The sequence below is a fragment of the Leucopleurus acutus genome (assembly GCF_964270905.1).
Source record: "Leucopleurus acutus genome assembly, chromosome: 1".
Taxonomy (NCBI): Eukaryota; Metazoa; Chordata; class Mammalia; order Artiodactyla; family Delphinidae; genus Leucopleurus; species Leucopleurus acutus.
The window spans coordinates 13,441,327-13,466,613 of NC_139142.1; the positions used below are offsets into that span (position 1 = coordinate 13,441,327).

Here is a 25,287-nt window from a genome sequence, read left to right on the forward strand (position 1 = left end):
TAGTGTGGATGTTTGATTTAACCCAGTTAGGAGTTGGCCTGGACTTGAGGTTGGTGGTTGCTATGGTTACCCTCAGCGCTCCTCAGGCCTCACATTCCTGTAGCAATGCCTTGTGTTTAGAATGAAACTTGATTTGCCAGAGCGAGGTTTGTTTGATCTTGAATGTTAGGTCTTCTCCCTGCACCCTTCTGAGAGGGGGTCTCTTTGCACGCTCTCATCTTCCTGCCACTGATACCTGTCATCTCTTTGCACACTCTCATCTTCCTAGCAGTATGCCACTGATACCTGTCATCGGAAGCTCCTGAGCTCGATGGGGAGGATGTTGGGAGCGTTTGTGTTGTTCAGATTCAACCTGTGTTTCAGAGAGGTGCCATGTCCTTGGGCATCAGGGACATGTTCGTCCCAGTCCTCCTGCTTGTCCCCTGCCTGTGCCTTTTGGTGCAGCACATATTCCTGCCTCTCTCCCCGAAGCAGAGATGCTTTTTCTGTCCCCTTGCCCCACTGCAGTGAGTTTTCCCTCTGCCCTAAGGAGAGCAGATTTTGTTGCCCCACCTCCACTCCACATTAAGGCTTTTGTCCCATAGGGGAGACAGGAGAGAGAGGGTCCTGGTAGAGTTTCTCTCCCCACGTGGCAGCCACTCCCCTCCCCTGGGTTTGCGCCACGATGGACACTTTCTTGGAGCTCTTTTTGGTCTCTTCTGTGAGTGCTCAGTGGGGTTCATGGAGAAACGATCTGCAAGGGGGTGTGGGCTCCTCCCGTTTCTGTGGCCCTTGGGGCTTCACACATCCCATGAGGCTAGAATCATCATTCACCAGTTCATCAATTATTCTGGCTAAATGCTTCTACCCCAGCTAAGTGAGCACTTGCGTTTCCTCTTCTTCGGCACATTATCTGTTTTTCCTCCTATTTTGGGCCAGTTGCTCTACGACCTCAGCTCTCCAGTGATTTCCCACAAAGTGGAGAATTTGAAGCTCATCTGGCTCTTTTTCATTGTTTGGCTGGAGTGATGGTCCTTCCAGCTCTCCACATCTAGGGGTAGAGGCCAGAAATTTTATCAAGTCCTTACATTTTTCTGAGGCTCAGTTTCCTCATCAGAAATGTGGGAACAGTTATGCCTTCTTCACAGGACTGTCATCAGGATCAAGTGGCACATGGAACACATGGAAACTCTTCGAAAAGTATAAAGATTACGCCAGGTAAGGTACTGTTCTTGTTAGATCATCCTTACTAATTATATACAGTAATTTCCGGAACCCAAGATAACAAGCTCCTCCTCAACAGGGGCTCTCAACCTGACTGCACGTCAAAAGCACCAATGAAAACTGTGCAAAATATATTTCTGAGGTTCCAGCATCAGAGAATATTTTGCAGTAGGTGAGGAATGGAACCTGATAATCTGTTATGTTAACAAAAGTCCTTAAAGGATGCTGATGCACAGCCAGGGATGAGGATTCCCATCTCATCTGGTACTTTCCATCCCACCTGATTAGCACACCACTGTATATCCAGGAAGCAGTAGCTAAATTTTTAAATGAGACGACAAGACAGTCTATCAAACCACTAGACTACCTTTTTTCCATACCAGAAGATTGAATCTTCTAGTACATTTTTTTGTTTAAATAAGGGGTGGGAATTTCCTCATTGCTCCCCACGTGGTACATGGCTATAGATAACCCCATTCCTCTGGAGGCACAGAGAGTATGACATTGAGAATTTTTTCACGTACCTGTTGGCCATCTGTTTGTCTTCTTTGGAAAAATGTTTATTCAGGTCCTCTGCCCATTTTAAAATCAGATTGTTTGATTTTTTTTTTGCTGTTGAGTTGCATGAATTCCTTATACATTTTAGATATTATCCTCTTATCAGATAGATGGTTTGCAAATAATTTCTCCCATTCTGTAGGTTGCCTTTTCATTTTGTTGATTATTTCTTTTGCTATGCAGAGCTTTTAAGTTTGATGTAGTCCCTCTTGTGTATTTGCACCTTTATTGCTTGTGCTTTTGGTGTCATATCTAAAAAAATCATTGCCAAGACCAATGTCAAGGAGCTTTCCCCCTATGTTTTCTTCTAGGAGTTTTATGGTTTCAGTATTTATGTATTTAATCCATTTTGAGTTAATTTTTGTGAGTGGTGTAAGATAAGGATCTAGTTTTATTCTTTTGCTTGTGAATGTCCAGTTTTCCCAGAACCATTTATTGAAGAGGCTGTCTTTTCTCTATTGAGTATTCTTGGCTCCCTAATCAAATATTAGTTGACTGCATATGCTTGGGTTTATTTCTGGGCTTTTGATTCTGTTCCATTGGTCCATGTGTTCGGTTTTATGCCAGTACCACACTGTTTTGGTTACTATAGCCTTGTAATATAGTTTGAAGTCAGAAAGTGTGATGCCTCCAGCTTGGCTATTTGGGGTCTTTTGTGGTTTCATACTAATTGTAGGGTTGTTTTTCTATTTCTGTGAAAAATGCCATGTGGTTTCATACAAATTGTAGGGTTGTTGTTCTATTTCTGTGAAAAATGCCATTGGAATTTTGATAGAGATTGCATTGAATTTATAGATGGTTTGGGGTAGTATGGCAATTTTACCAATATTAATTTTTCTGACTCATTAACATGGGATATCTTTTATTTGTCTTTAATTTCTTTAATCAAAGTCTTATATAGTTTTCAGTGTACAGATCTTTCAACTTCTTGGTTAAATTTATTCCTAAATATTTTATTGTTTTTGATGCTAATATAAATGGGGTTCTTTTCTTTATTTTTCAGATATTTCATTGTTAGTGTATAGAAACACAGCTGATTTTGTATCCTGCAACTTTACTGATTTCACTGATTACTTCTAACAACATTTTTTGCAGAGTCTTTTGGATTTTCCATATGTAAGATCATATCATCTGCAGAGAGAATTTTTATTTCTTCCTTTCTGATTTAGATGCCTTTTATTTTTTTTCTTGCCTGATTTCTCTGGCTAGGATTTCCAGTACTATGTTGAATAGGAATGATGAGAGTGGGCATCCTTGTCTTGTTCCTGACCTTAAAAGATTTCAGCCTTTAACTGTTGAGTACGATGTTAGCTGTGGGCTTGTCATCTACTGCCTTTATTACGTTGCGGTACGTTCCTTCTATACCCAATTTGTTGAGAGTTTTTGTTTTATCATGAAAGGATGTTGTATTTTGTCAAATTCTTTTTCTACATCTATTGAGATGACTGTATGATTTTTATCTTCAGCCTATTGGTTGTGTATCACATTTATTGATTTGTGAATGTTAAACTGTCCTTGCATCCTAGGGATAAATCCCACTTGGTCATAAAAGAATGTATTACATTATGTCATATAGGAAGGAGGAAACTTCCTTTCTTTCCAAATCTTGGAATAAAATGGGCTCTTCTAGAAGCTGGTCTTGTTTTTCCTTTGGCTTCTGAAATGCTGTGACTTATCATCCTTCACTTCCAAGGGCTTTGGGACCATAGTCTTGATGATGAGAGCCTAGACCCAGATCACTTCATTTACCTGGTTCAGTGATGCCGCAATGCGGATACAACTGTTCCCACATTAACAATGAGGAAACTAGGCTTTAAAACATTAAGTAATTTTCCCATATTCATATAACCAGAACGTGACAAAGCCAAACTTCAAACCCAGTCCGTATAATTTTTTTTTGTGTGTGGTATGCGGGCCTCTCACTGTTGTGGCCTCTCCCATTGCGGAGCACAGGCTCTGGATGCGCAGGCCCAGTGGCCATGGCTCACAGGCCTAGCCACTCCGCGGCATGTGGGATCTTCCTGGACTGGGGCACGAACCCATGTCCCCTGCATCGGCAGGCAGACTCTCAACCACTGCGCCACCAGGGAAGCCCTGTATAATTTTAACTTACTTATTCTCTAACCTACTTCAATCTGAACCCCAGTTAATTTTTATGTGAAGTGTGATTATTTCTCTCTCTTATTTCAGAAAAGCTTAAAGGCAGTTTGAAGATAAGTACCCTACCTACTTCGCAATGTGGTTATGAAAGTTAAAATATTACAACTGTGAATGGATAAGCCTTAAAAGCTATAAAATTCTAGCAAAATCCAAGATATTACAGCTTTCCCAGAACATTCTACTGTGTCAAATCATTCAATTGGCTCAGCTAATACTAAAATAAAAGGACTCAGTGGAACAGAAATAAAGACATTGTGGTCTTTTGGTTTAGTATAAAACCATCACCAAGAGTGATACCTTTTAATAAATGAGAACAGTTAATGAAGCGCAGTGTGGCAAGTGCTGGGTGGAAGGTGCAAGAAGAGAACAAAATCCTTCCCTGTTGGATGGAACGTCCCCCCCCCCCACAGCACATGGACCACCAGCACCCACTGCATTTGCAGCTCCTCAGAGGCCACAAAGCCCTGCCCTGAGCATCTCCTCATTTGATCTGGTGTTGCTACTGTTTCCACATCACAGGTACAGAGGGAATGGGACACAGTGAGGTTGAGAGAGCTGCCCACTGTCTCTCACATTAGAACTACTGGGCCTGGTGTTCAAATCCAAGAACTGTTCTTTACCATGTGGGGGGCATGACCTCAGAAACTGTGCTGTACTTTGTTACTTTTATGTAGCCCCCCCAATGTGGGATGTGCACCAATGATTTGGGTGGAACATAAGATGATTTTAGGGGCCCTCAGGCTTGGAATGAATTAACACTGAACCGTACCGTCAGAAAGTTACTCCCTTCCCAGTTCTCTTCCAGTCCTTTCATGACATCATGGAGAGAGACTCTGTTCGGTGCTAATGAGTTTTTATAACAACTCCCCACATTTGCCAATCTCAGTTTTTAACCAAGAGAGAAAAGATCTTGGGATTAAAGCCTTTACTAGGATATGGGATCTTGTTAGAATTTAATAACATAGTTTTATCTTCATTATATTGATTTTTGCAATGACTCTATTTTCTGTTTATGGCAAGTGATATGAGTCTTCTGTTTAGGTAGTGAGACAAAGTTTCTTTATAGCGTCACAGAGAGCTCAAGATGGCCAGCTGTGAGCCCAGCCGTGGATGAAGCCTGACCACCTCATGATGCTGAGTCAATAGGTCCTTTTTCACTCTGGGGAGTCTCTGGGCTCCTAAACAGAAGAACCTGGGCCAACCTAAAGGTCACACAGGGACAGTTCAGAGAGAATAGAATAGAGAGAACTGGTCAGGAGGGCCAGAGACATGCTGAGTGGGGCCAAAGGTAACAAGAGAAAATAGCAGTAAACGTTCTTACTCTAGTCAAGATGTGAGGACCCCTTTGGAAACATGATGAAAACCATGAAGGCTGTTACCTAGGAAATTGCACGTGTGTTTCCGCTCACGTTCGTGTACACATACATAACAATATTAGGGGATTTGTGGGCTCCAGGGTTTGAACTCCAGCTTTGATATTACTATCTAGAAATTCTCTTATTGACCAACTCACGCCTAAGGGTAAGTATAAAGAGGTTTATCTGAACAAAGATTCCTAGTTTTGTCATTTTTTTGGCATGTTACTCCCATCCATCTATCCATCCATCCTAAATGCATTGCACTTTTCTCTCCTTACACTGGTTCTCAAGTGTTTCCACCGGGGAACCCCCAACCTAGAGGAGAACAAACTCATCCTCTGAGACTCTGAGAAGACTTAGAAAGCTCATCATAAGATCACAAATGTTTTTCATGTTTAACTTAAATGTTTACGCCAATTTCGGGACCTACTTAAATAGATGTGTTTTGACATAACATTTCTCTGCAAAAATCATTTAGTAAAACTGACCCTCCAGGAAGATGAGGCTTGCTTATACTGATGCTCCTTGGCCTCTTGGTACACCTGCGAGATCTCTAGGGACCCAGGTTAGAGAAGCAAGGCCTTGCTTCGTGCCAGTCCCTGTACCAGGAATGTGGAGATCAAGAAATCCCCTACGGGCAGGGACCCAGATGCTCTCCCCATCCCCACAGTGCCTCGTGCAGGGCAGAGCCCCCAGGGAGCTCAGTTTACGATCAGAAGTTCCTAACAAGGGTTTTGCAGTAGCTCCAGGCTGCTGCCCTGTAAGGGTGATGCAAGGTAATGGTGGAGGATCTCTGACTTTGGAGCTTCACAGCCCTAAGTTCAAAGCCCAGCGCTGTTGCTTATCACACTTTGGCTCTAGGGCACTCCTGGTACCGTAAAGAAAATATCTGGGTTTGCCAGCTGGAAGAAAAGTCAACTCAGCCTGGAGAGGGAGCTGCTGGGGGTGTTCCGAGGCTGGGTAGAGCATGGGTGGAGAGCCCAGACTTCAGCAGAGACCTGGGCGCTTCTCCTAGCTGCGTCCCATCAGCCCTGAGCATTCAGACAAGGAGCAATCCCCGCGTGCCTCTGTTTCCTTGTGTCAAACACAAGGGGGTTGAATGGGATGGGCCCTAAGGGTCCTCCCAGCCTGATGCTTTCTGCTCAACAGCTCAGTTTCATTGGGCAGAGCTTTTCTGCTTGGTCTTCTTTATGGCGCCCATCTTTCTTCCTCATTTCTGAAAGTGCCTTTTGGACACCATTCTTATCTTATAAAAAGTGCAGCTATCTCTTATGAACTCTGCTCTCATCCCCCCAAATCTTCTCTCCTGCGTAGACGTAGAAGATCAACAGCTCTTGTTCCTAGCATGGACGGCTTTAAAACATGGGAGGTTATGTAATTAGACTTGTTACGATACCACAAGGCAGAACTGAAACGGATTAGACAAGAGAAGCCAAGTTTCATTATCTGGTCTAGAATGTCTAGAATGTTTCTCCAGCCAAGGATCCAAGATGATGTCCGCATTCCTAGAAGTTAACTTCCTGTTTCCTTTTTCTCTGAGCGCAGTACGTGCATGTTTAATTAGGCAGCCTCCCCGCAATGCCCTTAATAAACACTCATGTAATCTTCGTTAATAAAAGGAGGATTTATTAAACTTTCGATTCTAATAAATAGTCAGCCATTATCTTTGCAATGGGCCCCAAACCCTGGTAAAAATGAAGCGGGCTCTGGGACCATTCAAAGGGTCCATTCAACAGAGCTTAACGTGTTAAGAATAGAGCTTAACGTGTTAAGAACAGAGCTTAACGTGTTAAGAATAGAGCTTAACACGTTAAGCTCTATTCTTTAGTGACAAGAGTGAGTCTTCCCACCAGCATGCCTCAGTTTAAAGGCCTGAAGCTGAATTTTCTCTTCTTACCACACTGAGGTCCCACAGACACCTTAGTCAAGCGTTAAGAGCTTAAAAACAAAAGAAAAGAAAAACAAAAATTGAGAAGCAGGTATAAAGAGGAACAGATGCTTTCCCTAGCCATGGCCCCATGGATGAATCCGCCCAGAAGGAAGCCCAGCAAAAAGAAAGCCCAGTCACATTCTCAAACGGTTCCCACCCTCCCTTTGTTGACGGGACGAAGAGAGGCAGTGAATTCAGCTGTTCAGAATTCCAGGGGAAAGTCAGGATCTTCAGGATTTTTACTTCCAAATGAAGAATAGAGCAGCAGGAGATCAAGGCTTAAGGAAGCCCTCCCTCTCTTAGGCAGTTAAAGCCCTGGAGCAAGGTGGGTAAAGAAGACAATATGATGTCTTAGACTGCTTTTGTGGCTCATTTTTAAAAGACTGAATTCAGACTTAAAGAATAAAGATAAGGAGAAAGGCATCGAGGCTGCAGGTTCCCGCAGCCCTGGGAAGTGGCTGTTTGCTGGAGACAAGAAGATGAGATTTCTCAAGCTGGGCTCCAGGCTAGAAGGAACAGAATGAACCCAGCCAGGGCACAGAGCTGAGTTGGGTGACAGTACCCTCGTTGTCCATTCTCTCCTTGCCCCTACCTGTCCCCACTGGTCTCTGCCAGCCTGTTGTTCATTACTGCAAAGGCTCCTATCCCCCCTGAGAATTCATCATCCAGCGACAGAGTGCTGGTCTGGTGGGGGCAGCCATTGGCTGTTTCGGACAGCTGTTTCTGGAGGATGGCTAGGGAGACCTTGTTGGCCGCCAAGAAGTCCTTCATGGAGATCATCTCACCCGAGAGACGCCGCCCATCCGTGTCACTCTCTATGACTCCATCCGTTTCTATGGAGATGTCGCACCGGTTCTGGACAGTGCCTGGCATCACCACGTTCCTCCGGGACTGCAAGAGTCTTCTCTGGCATTGTTGGCAGCACCTGCCATCCATCTTCCTCAGGATCCAGTTCACGGACTGTTTAATGAGGATGGAGATGACATTGAACAAGGAATAGATGCAGCAGACGCCCATGAGGATGAAGACGAAGTTGGCGAAGCGGTAGAGGCCCTGGCTAGCATACCGGGCATTCTGGCTGCTGACAAGGTCCCCAAAGCCAATGGTGCTGAAAGCCACAAAGCAGAAGTAGAGCGCGTCGAAGTAACTCCATCCTTCCACGGAGGTGTACATGGCGGACGCGCAGCAGGAGATGAGGAGGGAGGCCATGCACAGGATCAGCATGACATAGTACACGGAGGGCTTCCAGCCAGCCGCGCTGTCCGCCTCACCCTTCCCCGGGTTCTTCAGGCTCTGCTGGGGCAAGGCCCCCCGCCTCCGGAGCTGCCGCTGGTGGCACGATTTCATGATGCAGGCGATGACGGTGATCAGGCGCTCCAGGAAGAGGTTGAAGAACAAGATGGTGCTGGAGCACCCGAGGAGGCCATAAAAGATCAGAAAGAGTTTTCCTTCTACTGTTGCTGGAGTCGTCATCCCAAACCCTGCAGGAGACAAAAATCAGAGGAGAGTGAGGGAGATCTCGGCCGTGAATGGGGTCAGTCTTGGCTTTGATGGCTGGCAAAGGACCTGAATAAACAGTTTCATAAAAGCACTCTGTCCTAGCCTTTCTAGGAAGGAGAGGGAGAATTCTGACTTGCTTTTGAAGACACTAAGTGTTGTTCAGAGCTGGGCTGCTCAAAGTCCATATGGTGCCACAGTGCAAATCGGAACAAGGTACCTCTTCCTCTGAGTGGATACCACCAGTGACAGTGGCTTGGTGATGAGAATGTGGGCTGGATTTCAGCCTCCCCTCCCGATCCTGCTGTAGATGTCCTCATACAGTAGATGACCTGAACGACCATACTTAACAGACGTTGTTCAGAGAGATAAACAAAGGCTCATACAAAGAAAAGTCTTACAGAATTCACTTATTCTATAAACACTTATTGGCTGCCATTCCAGGAATGGGGGATAGAACTGTGGAGAAAGATAGATCTGGTCTCTGCCTTCATGGAGCTCCAATGTAGTGAAGTGATTACTATGTTGTGTGATCAGTGTTGTGATAAGCATGGTGCTGGAGAATGTTCAGGGTCTTATGGGAGCTATTAAGAGGGAAACCCATCTCAGACTTGGAGTCTAGGAAGACTAAACAGGGAGAACCTAAAGCTAAAGCGGAGTTAGGCAAGGCAAGGAGGGTGCATGTGCGCGTGTGTATATGTGTGTGTGTGTGCGCGCGCGTGTGTGTGTGTGCGTGTGTGTGTGTGTGTGTGCCTGGTGGTGGTGATGTTTCAGGCAGAGAAACAGCACATGTCAGCATATATGGAAATGAACAATTTGCTCAAGATTTTCCCATCTTTAAACAAAACTCTCATGCTTTGGGAGTGGTAACTGACGTGTTAGTTGTTAGAGTTTGATAACATATAAAAAGTCTCTCTTGCCTTTGTCTCTTACTGTTCACAGTTTTGACTTTCTTGACCTTTCTACCCCTACACACAGATATGACAGTAAGGATACCAAGGATACCAACTGTAGGACAGTGGACATCACTAAGAAAAAGGAGAAACGGAAGAAAAATACACTCAGTATTTCTCACTCAGGGGCACTAATCTTCAGCCCACCGTGAGGGACACAAATTCTTCCAAGCAAATGATTCAGTAAACATGAGGAGTCTGATTTGTTTGAGGGGATGGGCATCAAAGTCCTTCTGATAATAAACACCATCTGAAAAATAAGTACTCATCATGCCACCCTGGGTTCAGATTTTTTATTCAAGTCAAACCTCCTTCTTTGTATTTTTCCTTTATTATCATGCTCAGTTTCCTAACCGAGGCCGCATCATTGGGATCTCTAGGATTCACCCATTATCCTCTTCCCTGATAACACCCTGCTATCATCAAGCCAATACTTTTCTTTGCTGCCACAGCTCAGCCCGTGGCTGCCTCCCAGTGCATCCTGGGACGCGGTCAGATCAGACCTCGCGATTTGTGAACTTCTGGGATTATGACTTCCTGCTTCCTCATGGGGAGCCAATGGGCCACCTTTCCCAAACACCTAGGTGTGCATACTGCGTTACCATTTAGTTTTCCAAGTAAATTCAATTTTCCTTTCTCAGCATACAAGGGTCTATCTAGGGTAGGAAATTAACAATATATAGCCAAGAGCCTGCAGGAAGATATTGATTGCTTTTTAGCTGGTTGGCATGGAGTGGAATGGGTGATCAGGTAAGGAAGGAGCGAGGGGCAGGGAATAATTCCACTGGGAGTTACAGTCCTGGCCCTTTAATGGGAGAGAGAAAGTCAGACCATCATCTCTTCTCTGGGAACTCTTGTTTTGAAAATTAAAGGCCTTTAGTGACTCTTGACAGTGTAGGTTTCATTTGTTAGATATCTTCATTACGATGTAAGGAAATTCTCTCTTTGCTGTCTTTTCTCTTGTTAGTAACTTTAATTCTTATCCCCAAGCTTGAGTTGCAATGAGGCGGATGAAGTAGTGGAGAATTAAGAAAAAACTTACTGAGTTTAAGGACTGAGCTGAGAGCAGCGTCTTTTTCTACCCAGTCTGAAGAACACAGAGGAGTGACCAAGGTGTGGAGTGATTAGTTCCTGATCACTTAGGGCTGCGGGGGGGACCTCCTCTGGCTCAGTGAATCCCTGAAACGTAAAGCTTGTGAATGCTTCTGCACTAAGAAGAGATAAAAATGAAAGCTGGAGCCCTTGCCCCAAAGCTGTAAGGCTAGCAGAGTATTGCGGCTGTCTTCACTGAAACAGAACCGAGGCAACACGCAGGAAAAAGAAGAAACGTTTATCTGCAGCCATTTATTGACCCAACAACATTCCAAAAAAAGGACAAAGTTATAGAAAATAGGGAAGGCCCAATATACCCTGAGAAAACCATAATTCAAAAAGACACATGCACCCCAATGTTCATTGTAGCACTATTTACAGTAGTCGGGACATGGAAGCAACCTAAATGTCCATCAACAGAGGAATGGATAAAGAAGATGTGGTACATATATACAATGGAATATTACTCAGCCATAAAAAGGAACGAAATTGGGTCATTTGTAGAGATGTGGATGGACCTGGAGTCTGTCATACAGAGTGAAGTAAGTCAGAAAGAGAAAAACAAATACTGTATATTAACGCATATATGTGGAATCTAGAAAAATGGTACAGATGAACCTATTTGCAGGACAGGAATAGAGACACAGACATAGAGAATGAACATGTGGACACGGGGGGGAAGAGGGGATGGGATGAATTCAGAGACTGAGATTGACATATATACACTACCATGAGTGAAACAGATAGCTAGTGGGAACCTGCTATATAGCACAGGGAGCTCAGTTGGGTGCTCTGCAGTGACCTAGTTGGGTGGGATGGGGGATGGGGTGGGAGGGAGGTCCAAGAGGGAGGGGATATATGTATACATACAGCTGATTCACTTTGTTGTGCAGTGGAAACTAACACAACATTGTAAAGCAACTATATCCCAATAAAAAACAACAATAACAACAAAAAACAATTCAACAGGGCAACTCATTTTTTGAGCTGTATTTGTTAAATTAAAAAATATATTAAAAAAAAGGGAAGGCCCAGAGGTAACAACAGGTGTATATGTGGAGGAGTGAGGGGAGGCATTTGCCAACAATCAGAGAGCTTTCTTGTGTAACGCAAGACGCAAGTGGGCAAATGTTTTCTTCTACAAAATCTTCCTCTGATCCCAGAAGGAACTTAATGATTTTCCTCTTGGAGAGCAGAGAAGCAGGAGTGATGAGTAGCTCTCAGTCAAAGGTAAGAACAATTATTTATTGAGCCATCTGTTAAGGTCAGGGGCAGCACTAGGTGTCTGGGCCACACGATGATGGCCTGGACAAGGTCCTCGGCCTCCAGGAGCCCATCATCCAGGCTGCGACAGATAAACTGCTGTCTACAAAACAAGGCAGAGTGAGTCAAGGGCCGAAGTAAAGTCGCAGTGGTGCTATCCTGGCTTCAGGGTCCCAAATGCAGCCTCACTTGGGATGAACGCCTGGGATCCATGTAGACGTGTTGCTGAAGCCAGCTGACAAGCTTGACAAGCTGATTTTTTTCCAATGACTGAGACTTCTAGTGATTTTGCAACACGTTCCAGGGATTTAAAATCTCTATATTCTATCTTGTTTGGTTGGTTTTAAAACATTCAATTTTATGAAAGAAAGGATAACCTGTGACTTTTTTTTTTAACATCTTTATTGGGGTATAATTGCTTTACAATGGTGTGTTAGTTTCTGCTTTATAACAAAGTGAATCAGTTATACATATACATATGTTCCCATATCTCTTCCCTCTTGCGACTCCCTCCCTCCCACCCTCCCTAAACCTGTGACTTTCGATTACCTGCACTATTTGCTTGATCACTACCATCTTTTCAATCAGCAAAAATGACAGAAGGTGGCACAAGCGGTGTTATTCATAGAAGCAACGGGAGACAGCTTCCTAATATTTGCAGTTAGAGGTGTTGCCATGGCTTTTACTACTCTCAGAGCTTAACAGTGTGTCAGCTAATAATGCAGCCTTTTTCATAGAAAGTCTCCCACTTTTTTGAGTCCCATAATACTGAGCATTACGGATCCCTTGGATTGGGAATAATAAGCCTCAGGGTCCTCCTTAGTGGAGGAAAAGGACACAGGCATTATCAAAGGCCTGCCCTCTGCCAGGTATCACTGACTCCTAATACCCAGGCCCGCTCCCGGGTGTACAGGTGTAAAGCCAGAGTTAGAACCTAGATTTATCTTGTCTCCCAGGCTTGTGATCTTTCCACCTGCCTACGCTAAGTGAGTGAAACCACTGTCAGGTGTACACACCGTAAGCAGAACTGAGAGAGGGAAATTAACCAAGCGTCTAATGCTTTACATAGACACCCAGACTGCAGTCGCTGCCAGATCTGGTACCAAAATCAGGGGATCGGCTGAATCAGAAGCTGAAACCCTACAGTCTTCACTTACATTTCTGAACGTACATGTGCCTCTCCCAATGACGGATGCCATTACATTGGTTTAAAAAACTTGTTACACCCCATGCATTCGGTCTCTTTGTATTTCATAGGCACACAAATGAATCTGATTGTCACAGGTGGTGCTTTCCAATATACAGTTTCTTTCCTGTGCTTCAAGCCTGCAGTCTCCTGATTTGTGTCCAGCCCCTGAGTCTGGGAGCAGATGAGGTAGCTGATTGGGGATCAAGGGCACCTAGGTTTGGTTTGGAGGCCAAGGGAGCTCGCCTGGCAGTCTACTTCGGCTGAGCTCCCTTGGCCATTTCAGATCTGTTTTAATGTGCTCCTGGGACCAAACCGGGCTCCCTGGTGTCCTTGGGGCCAGGAATGAAGCAATTAGGCACTGCCAGCGTCCCAGTCAACCCCAAAAGAGCCCTTCACTTAGACCATGAAGAGAGGAGAATAGGTCTGCCGTCTCCCACCCTTTTATGCGTATAGTGTCAACTACATATTCTTTCAAAATTAGTCAAGATGAAAAATCAAAAAGCTTTGCATTATATTTTTCAAATATACACAGAGGTAGAGAGACTGCTATAATAAGCCCTCATTTCCCAGTTTCAGCAATTGTCCAGATCTTGCCAATCATGTTTCTCCTATCCCACCCTACCCCCTTTATTTGCTGGAATTTTTTAAAGTAAATCCCAGACAGCATGCCATTTCATCCATTAATAATTATGCATCTGTAACTGACAAGGACTTTATTTTCCCAGTATAACCACTATGTCGTTATCACACCTAACAAAATTAACACTAACTTTTCTTTTTTTTTTGCGGTATGCGGGCCTCTCACTGTTGTGGCCTCTCCCGTTGCAGAGCACAGGCTCCGGACGCGCAGGCTCAGTGGCCATGGCTCACGGGCCCAGCCGCTCCGAGGCATGTGGGATCCTCCCGCACTGGGGCACGAACCCATGTCCCCTGCATCGGCAGGCGGACTCTCAACCACTGCGCCACCAGGGAAGCCCAACACTAACTCTTTAACACCAATACCCAGTCCATATTTCAGTCTCTCAAAAATATATTTTTACAGACCATCTGTATGAATCAGGATCCTAACAAGGTCCATGCAGTGTATCTGTTAAGTCTCTTTCATTTGTTAACAATCTCCATTTCCATTTTTTTTTATGCCATTGACTTGTTGGGCAACTGTGTCCTGTAGACTTAAATCATAATTTTTTCCAGAAACATTTGGGGAAAAATGTATATTATGAGAGTGACTTCAGATGCAGTAGCAAATTTCAAACATTGCATGGGGACATACTAATTGGCATAAACTGTCTAGAAAGCAATTTGGGAATATGCATCAGACATCTTAAAAATATTTATATCTTTCTCTGTTTTTTATTTTTAGGAATATATCCCCCAAAGTATTAGAAATGTGACTAATTATGTACAGTGATGTCACTCTCTTTACTTTTAATAATGAAAATCTTTAACCTAAGTGTCAGATAACAGGGCAAGGACTAAATAAAAGTAGCCATTAAAATGAAGCCATTAAAATTACACATAGGGCTTCCCTGGTGGCGCAGTGGTTGAGAGTCCGCCTGCCGATGCAGGGGACACGGGTTTGTGCCCCGGTCCGGGAAGATCCCACATGCCGCGGAGCGGCTGGGCCCGTGAGCCATGGCCGCTGAGCCTGCGCATCCGGAGCCTGTGCTCTGCAATGGGAAAGGCCACAACAGTGAGAGGCCCGCGTACCACAAAAAACAACAACAACAAATTACACATACATAACAGAACTAAAACAAACAATCCTAGAATCTACATGGAATCATAAAAGACCCAGAATTGCCAAAGCAATCCTGAGGGAAAAAAGAACAAAGCAGGAGGCAAAACCCTCCCAGACTTCAGACAATACCACAAAGCTACAGTAATCAAACAGCGTGGTACTGGCACAAAAACAGACATAGGGATCAATGGAATAGAATAGAGAGCCCAGAAATAAACTCACATACCTACAGTCAATTAATTTTTGGCAAAGGAGGAAATAATATACAATGGGGAAAAGACAGTCTCTTCAGCAAGTGGTGTTGGGAAAGTTGGAAAGTCACATGTAAATCAATGAAGTTAGAGCACAGTCTCACACTCTACACAAAAATAAACTCAAAATGGCTTAAAGATTTAAATATAAGACATGACACCATAAAACTCCTAGAAGAGAACACAGGAAAAATATTCTCTGACATAAATCATACCAATGTTTTCTTAGGTCAGTCTCCCAAGGCAATAAAAATAAAAGCAAAAATAAACAAATGGGACCTAATCAAACTCATAAGCTTTTGCACAGCAATGGTAAACAAAATGAAAAGACAACCTACGGACTGGGAGAAAATATTGCAAATGATGCGAACAATAACAGCTTATTTCCAAAATGTAACAGCTCATACTACTCAGGAATAAAAAAACAAACAACCCAGTTGAAAAAATGGGGAGAAGACCTAAATAGACATTTCTCCAAAGAAGACATACAGATCGCCAATAGACACATGAAAAGATGCTCATCGTTGCTAATTATTAGAGAAATGCAAATCAAAACTACAATGAGGTACCACCTCACACCCGTCAGAATGGCCATCATTAAAAGTCTACAAATAACAAAGTGAGAGAGTGCATGGACATATATACACTACGAAACGTAAAATAGATAGCTAGTGGGAAGCAGCCGCATAGCACAGGGAGACCAGCTGGGTGCTTTGTGACCGCCTGGAGGGGTGGGATAGAGAGAGTGGGAGGGAGGGAGATGCAAGAGGGAAGAGATATGGGAACATATGTATATGTATAACTGATTCACTTTGTTATAAAGCAGAAACTAACACACCATTGTAAAGCAATTATACTCCAATAAAGATGTTAAAAAAAAAGTCTACAAATAATAAGTGCTGGAGAGGGCGTGAAGAAAAAGGAACCCTCCTACACTGTTGGTGGGAATGTAAATTGGTGCAGCCACTACAGAAAACAGTATGAAGGTTCCTCAGAAAACTACAAATAGAGTTGCCATATGATCCAGCAATCGCACTCCTGGGCATATATCTGGACAAAACTGTAATTCGAAAAGATACCTGCACCCCTATGTTCATAGCAGCACTATTTACAGTAGCCAAGACATGGAAACAACCTGTGTCCACTGACAGACGAATGGATAAAGAAGATGTGGTCCATATAAATAATGAAAAACTACTCAGCCATCAGAAAGAATGAAATAATGCCACTTGCAGCAACATGGATGGACCTAGAGATTATCATACTAAGTGAAGTAAGTCAGAAAGAGAAAGACAAATACCATATGATATCAATTATATGTGAAACCTAAAATATGACACAAATGCATTTATCTGCAAAACAGAAACAGACTCACAGATAATAGAGAACAGACTTGTGGTTGCCAAGGGGGAGGGGGATGTGGGAGGGATGGAGTGGGAGTTTGAGATTAGCAGATGTAAGCTTTTATATATAAAATGTATAAACAACAATGACCTACTGTATAGCACAGGTAACTATATTCAATACCCTGTAATAAACCATAATGGAAAAGAATATGAAATAGAATATATACATATACATATATATGTATAACTGAATCACTTTGCTGTACAGCGGAAATTAAAACAACATTGTAAATCAACTATACTTCAATAAAATAAATTTTTAAAAATTCTGTATACATAAGATATATATATATTATGTACAAAATAAGCTATAAGGACATATAAACAGGGAATATAGCTAATATTCTATAATAACTATAAATGGAGTAGAAACTTTAAAAATTGTGAATCACTATATTGTACACCTGTAACTTATATAATATTGTACATCAACTATGTTTCAATTTAAAAATTACACGTACAAATAATTTTTAATGACTAGAGAAAATGTTAATTGAAAAAAAGCAGAGTCAAAGTGTGTCTGCGGAATGACTCAAGCCTGGAACATCCTCATTAAATATTTGTTGGATGAAAGAATAAACTTTACAAAATATATTTATACAGCTATATATATTGTAGCACTTAGGGTGCTTTTGGATGCCAGTAACAGCAAATCATAAGTAGGGATAGCTTAAACATGAAGGGGATATATTATCTCATAGAACATGAAATTTGGAGATAGGGCAGCTCCAGGAACGGTTCATTAGGTGGCTTTCGAACATTTCACCTTTCTGGCTCTGGCTCCATCAACATGTCGTCTAGTCCCCCCTCCACGCCAAAAGCTTCAGGATTTACCTCCTCACACATCAGTGTCCAGAGTCAGAACATGTTGTGTTCCTGCCTTGTTTACATCTTTATCGGAGGAGAGAATCCTTTCCAGAAACCCCTAGCAAAATTCCCATTGTATACCATTAAGCAGCACCAAGTCACACGCCCACTTCTCAAACCAGTTATCTACAGGAGGAATGGATTTCCTCTTAGACTGGTCAGGGTTTACCAGCGCCCCTGAGGAAGAGAGGGACCCCAAAACAGGCAATGTCTGCCACAAACATATACAGAAAAAAACAAAATAAAGGGAAAGACACAAAAGTTTTAATCGGTTATTTCATGATTTATATCATTTATTACCTTTAAACTGAGAAAAATATGTTATAATATTCTGGAATGTTTCCTCAGATTGCAGGTAAACACCTGCCCAGAAGAAGCATTCCTCTTGATTCATCTCGTTAATATACCGAGAAATCAAACTTTGACTTGAATAAATGTTTTCATAATCTTTTTAAAAATTTTTTATTAAAAAATATTTTTAATAAAAAATTTTATTTTTATAATTTTTTGGGGGGGTTATTTTTTCTTAAAATTATTATTTATTTATTTATTTTTGGCTGCATCGGGTCTCTTGCTGCGTGCGGGCTTTCTCTAGTTGCAGCGAGTGGGGGCTACTCTTCGTTGCGGTGCACGGGCTTCTCATCGCGATGGCTTCTCTTGTTGTGGAGCACGGACTCTAGGCGCTCAGGCTTCAGTAGTTGTGGCTCACGGGCTCTAGAGCGCAGGCTCAGTAGTTGTGATGCACAACTTAGCTGCTCCGTGGCATCTGGGATCTTCCTGGACCAGGGCTCGAACCCGTGTCCCCTGCATTGGCGGGCGGTTCTTAACCACCGCGCCACCGGTAAAGTTCTTTTTTTTTGGTTTTTGATTCAGAAATGTTAAGCCTCTTTGTGTGGGATGAAAGAGGTTTCATAGGGGTTTGTGGGTGTTTTTTTCAAAAGACCCTCCAATTTCAATTGGGAAGGAAAAAGGGGGCAAGAGCAGACCCCATGGATTATTCTTGGGGGGGAGGTTAGGGGGTGGGGAGTGGGTTCCAATGATGGAAGAGTCAAGGGTCTCATCAGGCACACTATCTCTACACAGCCTTCACGTCCAGGGTTTTGTGTTACAGGTGAGGAAACTGAGGCGCCAGTAAGCCAGGTAACCTTCATGAGTGGTGGAGGCTTGGCCTGAACCCAAGTTCTCCTCCAGACTGCCCTCCTTTACTGTTGTTGCCTGTGGCCACCTGTTTCCAGAGATGATTTTGAACTAACTGCTCCCATCCCTGTGAGCACTTATTGGTCCTCCCATCAACAGGCGAAGCCTACTTCGCTTCCCCTTGAATCTTGAGTGACCTTGAGACTGGCTCTGATCACCAGAATGTGGTAGAAGTGAGGCTGCACCAGTTCCAGGCTTAAATGGTAAGAAGCCCAGCAATTTTGTCTTTGTCTCTCTGGATCCATGAGTTGCCGTGTAAGAAGCGTGACCCCTCAGCTGGAGAAAGAGGCTTGGCTCTCCCCAGCCATTCCAGCCTCCCCAGATATTGAGTAAAGCCTTCTTGGACATTCCAGCCCCAGTCGAGCTCCAAGTTAAATGCAGTTGTATGAGTTATACCAGATGATACCTGATGGAACCAAAGAACCACCAGCTGAGCCCAATAGATCCACAGAATTATGAGAAATGTCCATGGTTGTTGTTTAAGCCACTACTTTGGAGCAGTTTGCTACATAGCAAGTGATGGATAATGAAATGACTTCTCTCTGGGACCTGCAGTTTGTTCACCAGGCATCTTCTCTATTTCCCTGCCCTTCCAGCTCCTCCCTCCATTTTTTATTTTGGCCACACTGTGTAGCCTGGCTCCTAATAGGCCATGGACCGGTACCCCTCCTTGGCCCGGGGGTTGGGGACCCCAGCCCTATGGCATAGATTTTCATAACAATATTCATAGTGCTAAACAGCCGCCTCTTTTTAAAAATTTATTTAATTAATTTATCTATTTTTTGGCCACGTCGAGTCTTAGTTGCAGCACGCAGGGTCTTCGTTGAGGCATATGGGATCTTTCGTTGCAGCGTGGGCTCTTCATTGTGGGGCTTCTCCCTAGTTACGGTGCACGGGCTTTTCTCTAGTTGTGGCGTATGGGTTTCCTCTCTCTAGTTGTGGCGCGCAGGCTCCAGGGTGCGTGGGCTCTGTAGTTTGCAGCACGCAGCGCACGAGCTCAGTAGTTGTGGCGCTCAGGCTTAATTGCCCCGCAGCATGTGGGATCTAGTTCCCGGACCAGGGATTGAAGCCGCGTCCCCTGCATTGGCAGGCGGATTCTTTACCCCTGGACCACCAGGGAAGTCCCAACAGCCACATCTTGAGAATGGATTCCAGAAGAGATGCTTCCATTGATGGCTAACTGCTGCTAGGGTATAAACTGAAGTTAACGTACACAACACACACTTACCTGTTTATAGTGAAGTTTTTAATGGTAAATGACCACTCACACAACACAATAACACCAGAAACTGCTTGTGTTAACACCCTGTCAGGATTTTTCTATGACAAGCCAGGGTTTGAACGCTCTAACAGAAAGCTGTGGTTGTGTACCAAATGCTGACATGCCCTACAGGAGAGAAACAACTTCCATTCACCTCACACTTGAGGCATCCCTGTACTAAGGCAAAGGAACAAGAGGATGACTCATCGTTCTTGAAGACCTTCTAAAACTTTTAAAAAGTCTCTCCTTTCCCATCCTAAACACTCTGTTGAGTGCTGCCGATAAACAAAACATCCCTTTGGCTTGATGGGATTTCACATGACACCATGTTTGTGGTCACCCTAATCTTCCTTATACAAACTAAAAAGACAGTCCTTACTAATTAGTAACATCAAGCTAAGAATGTCTCGCCTTTGACACGGTTCTTTCTCCACAACCAAACACTGGAAAGTTACCAAGAAGGAACGATGGGATGCGAAATTGGCTTTCTCTCGCCTCTTTCAGTTTTCCTTCCTGGTCCAGCATTGTGCCCTGTGGCTATGGTCACAAATTAAGCCCTTTCTTAATTTTTAAATAGTGAAACTACTCCTTAAAAACAAGCACCTACGGACTTCCCTGGTGGCGCAGTGGTTAAGAATCTGCCTGCCAATTCAGGGGACACCGGTTTGAGCCCTGGTCGGGGAAGATCCCACATGCTGCAGACCAACTAAGCCCGTGTGCCACAACTACTGAGCCTGCACTCTAGAGCCCGCAAGCCACAACTACTGAGCCCACGAGCCACAACTACTGAAGCCTGTGTGCCTAGAGCCCATGCTCCGCAACAAGAGAAGCCACTGCACTGAGAAGCCCGCGCACTGCAACAAAGAGTAGACCCCGCTCACTGCAACCAGAGAAAGCCCGTGCACAACAACAAAGACCCAACACAGCTAGAAATAAATGAATAAATAAATAAATTTATTTATTTATTAAAAAAAAAGCACCTGTAATTATGTTCTCTCTTGAACAAAACTGCCCTCCCCAAGACTACAAAAAATGGTTCAATTAAGTAGAATGTTAGCACAACACAGGTGGCAACTGATGAAAGGTGCCTTTTCTTCAACATGAGTGAGAGGATCTGGCTGCAAGACACTATGAAATTGATACCTTTATTTTAATGGATATCCAGATACAGCACAAGAAAATGCACCTGCCCTTTTGAATTTCTTGCTGCTGCTGAGAGGGATGTAAGGTTCTCCTGGAGTGGTGGGAGCTGGTGTACACAACAGTGATGCCCACCTGTTCTGCTTGACCTGGGATGGCTCCCAGCCCACCTTCTCAACACCTCGCTTCTCCCGCAGCAGCAGCCTTTTAGTTCCTTCGTGGGATCCTAGTGCTTCTAGAAATCTGGTGTGAAAGTCAAAGACCTACAGAGTATTGATGTTTCTCTAGCTTTTAGGGTTTTACTTAGATGTATGATCTAACAAGGATGAAAGAAGTATGGCCCAGGCAAGCTAAATGACAGAATCATATAAGACTGAAGAAATCAATGTGTTATTTACACTATTATAATATATGTTCCTCCCCAGTCTGTACTGCTTCCCTAGAAACTCATGAAATTTCCTACATGTTACAGACTGAATGTTTGTGTCCTCCCCACATTTATATGTTGAAACCCTACCCCCTCAACGTGATGCATTAGGAGGTGGAACCTTTGGGAAGTAAACAGGATTAGATGAGGTCATGAGGGTGGAGCCGTCATGATGGATTAGTGCCCTTATAAGATTCACCAGAGAGAGCTAGTTTCTTCTTCTCTGCTCTCGACCACGTGAGGATACAAGGCGAAGATAGCAGTCTGAAACACCTAAGGGAGCTGTCACCCAAGAACCTAACCAAGCTGGCACCCTGATCTTGGAATTCCAGCCTCCAGAACTGAGAGAAAGAAATCTCTGTGGTTTACTAGTCACCCAGTCTACGGTATTCGTTATAGCAGCCTGAGCTAAGACAGTACGTTACTACTGTACCCATACCTACCCTGCACTACCTACAATTTCCTAGAAACATTTGGCAAACATCCTCATGTTTGCAAAGAAAACTAGCTCTAGGGAATCAAAGCTCCCTGCAGCAAATCAAGTTTTTCTTTCCTTTTTTCCCTTCCTTCCTTTGCTTCTAGTCTCCTACCCTCCATTTCTTTGAAAAAGTCTTTAGAGACTCAAACCTCATTCTTTGTAGAGGCACCTTCTGGGTTGTATCTAAATGAGTCACTGCTCTGTGATAAACTGTGCTTTGAGGGGCTCTGTTGGGGCCTTTTCTTAAAAACATTTAATTTTGATATTATTAGTTCCAGAAAGCAATTATAACTTTCTTTTGCCCAAAGCCAGTCGAGAACCCATTTCAGAAAGCACCATGACACCTGTGGCACAAATGGAATTGGTATAACAACTGCCGGCGGAGCTGTTTGAAAATAGTATAACAAAATGGTATTTTAGCTAGTCGTGGGGAAAGAAAGGGCTAGTTCATTAGGACTGATTTTTCCACTGAGGGAAAAAACACTGAAGACAAACACTTCCTGTGAACTCGGCTATTAACCCAAATGCGAGGGTCTCTGCTAAGGTACTTCCGAAAATGGAAATGTGAACTTAAAAGTTGGAGAACAAGTCTGAGGTGCCCAGTGCAAACCAGAATTCAGGTGCACCCTGAATCTGATGTGCATCTCGTCAGTCACATTGTTTATGTTGAGGGGCATCAGATTTGATGGCAAAATCATGGGGCTGGAAAAGGGCAAAGGCACTCGTTACCCACTGGGGGATGGGAAGAAGAGTGAGCGGCTGCATATTCAGACAATAGGCCTTGAAAAGAATGGTTTAAACCCTAAACTTTATCTCAGGGACTCTCCTATCTGAGTGTACTTTCACTGGAGGCTTTCTGGAGTTGACACAAAGGGATTTTCTTCTGATGACATCATTTCTGATTTAACTGGCAAAACAGGCTCTATGATCAAAGTCCACCTAATTTGCCCATTTCTCCCTTAAAATTATGCTACACTTCTACCTTTCTCTTCTCTCCCATGTGCATCTGGAAGTATTCCTTCTCCTTGACAAGTAACCTGTGTTCTCTCTGCTTACTCATCCCTGCAACAAACATTTATTGAGCATGTACTATGTTTCAGACGCTGAGCTAATTGGTATCAGTAAATAAGATATCACCGCTCAGCTTCCTTCAACTATATTTCTTCCATAATTTATACTTTCTTTCTCTACCAATTTCTGCTTCATTGCCTACATTTTTCATGTTCATTGGCCTTCTGTTTCTCTTCTTTTGTGAATTCCTATTCATGTCTAGTCCATTTTCCAATTAGGGTATCTACTGTTTTTCTTATTGATTTGTGAGAGCACTTCATAGATTTTTAAGAAATTAACTTGTCATCTTTTACATATGTTGAAATAGTTTTCCCAATTTATGTCTGTCGTTTATTTTTACATGTTTTGTTGCTATGCCGAACTTGAACTTTTTTTTTTTTTTTTTTTTTTGCGGTACGCGGGCCTCTCACTGTTGCGGCCTCTCCCGTTGCGGAGCACAGGCTCCGGACGCGCAGGCTCAGCGGCCATGGCTCACCGGCCCAGCCGCTCCGCGGCATGTGGGATCTTCCCGAACTGGGGCACAAACCCGTGTCTCCTGCATCGGCAGGCGGACTCCCAACCACTGCGCCACCAGGGAAGCCCTGAACTTTAACTTTTATGTAGGAAAATCTATCAGTTTCCATCAATCTTCTTTTGTGGCGTTTGGCTTTAGGAGTCATGGAGAGAAAAGTCCTTCCTTACCCCAAGAATATACTGGTATTCACTTACAGTTTGAATTTTAAAACTTGATAATCATTCCTGTTTAACTGTAGGAATCTAACATTTTGAAAATACTAGTTTGTTTTTCTCAGTACTATTTTTAGTTAAAATTTTTATTGAGATAATTGCAAACTGATAAGCAATCATAAGAAATAATAGCGTGTTTATACTTTACCCAGTTTTTTGCTAATACTTTGCAAAACTACAGTATAATATCATGACCAGGATATTAACATTGCTATAACCTACCATCTTATATTTACATGTTGCCTTTTTTACTCGTACTCATGTGTGTGTGTATTTAGTTCTACACAACTTTGTCACATGTGTAGGCTCTTCAGCATCATTTTTAAATAGTCCATTCTTTTTCCACTCTCTTGAAATGTCATTTTTATCAGAGGCACCTTTCTTTTTTTTTTTTTTTGCGGTACACGGGCCTCTCACTGTTGTGGCCTTTCCCGGTGCGGAGCACTGGCTCCGGACGCGCAGGCCCAGCGGCCATGGCTCACGGGCCCAGCTGCTCTGCGGCATGTGGGATCCTCCTAGACCGGGGCACGAACCCGCGTCCCCTGCATCGGCAAGTGGACTCTCAACCACTGCGCCACCAGGGAAGCCCGGCACCTTTCTTAAATTTGTTTCTGGATTATGTATTTTGTTCCATTGATCTGTCTATGCTGGGACTGGTACCCAAAACCCAAGCAGTTCTCCTTTTTTAATATCCGTGAAGACTCTTCCTTCTTCCTTGTCCCCTCTTCTCTTCCTCCTTTTTCTTTTCAAAAATGCCCAGCTTATTTCATGTCCAATTTCCCTGATGAGCTAGAATTATTTGGTTAAGTTCCAGAAAAGGTATTTGGATTTCTGATTAGAGTTGCCTTATGTTTAGAGATTCATTTGTAGAGAAATGACGTCCTTACTAAATTGAGTTTTCCCACCAGGAAAACATTGTATCTCTATACATTCATAGAAATCTTTAAAAAATAAGCCTTAGTAGAATTTTGTAATTTCCTCATATAAATCCATCACAAATCTTGTCGCACCGAATTCTGTTTCTTAGCTTTTGTAGGTGGTGTGAACGGAGTCTTTCCCTCTACCATATATATTTTTTTGGTTGTCTGTTTTCTTATTGGCTGTTTTATTGATGCATAGTTGATTTACAATATTATATTAGTTTCAGGTATACAACTTACTGATTCAATACTTATTATAAAAATTATATTGCATTTAAAGTTATTATAAAATATTGGCTGTATTCCCTGTGTTGTACAATATATCCCTGTAGCTTATTTATTTTATACATATTAGTTTGTACCTCTTAATCCCCTACTCCTATCTTCCCCCTCCCCCCCCCTTCCGACTGGTAACCACTAGTCTGCTCTCTATATCTGTGAGTCTTTATTTTTGTGATATTCACTAGTTTGCTTTATTTTTTAGATTCCACATATAAGTGCTATTATACAGTATTTGTCTTTCTCTGACTTATGTCACTAACCATAAGACCCTCCAAGTCCATCCACGTCACTACAAATAACTCAATTTCGTTCCTTTT

General features: G+C 43.1%; 1 protein-coding gene across 1 annotated transcript in view; it reads right to left on the reverse strand.

Annotated features, from left to right (window-relative positions):
- Positions 1–7,797: 7,797 nt before the first annotated feature.
- The window catches only part of KCNK13 (potassium two pore domain channel subfamily K member 13), a gene marked incomplete at both ends in the record, with an annotated part of 110,771 nt that continues 93,281 nt past the window's right edge, over positions 7,798–25,287 (reverse strand). Inside the window, one exon of the mRNA XM_082842003.1 lies at positions 7,798–8,690. Within this exon, the coding sequence (XP_082698129.1) occupies positions 7,798–8,690 (893 nt within the window). The remainder of the gene's footprint in view (positions 8,691–25,287) is intronic.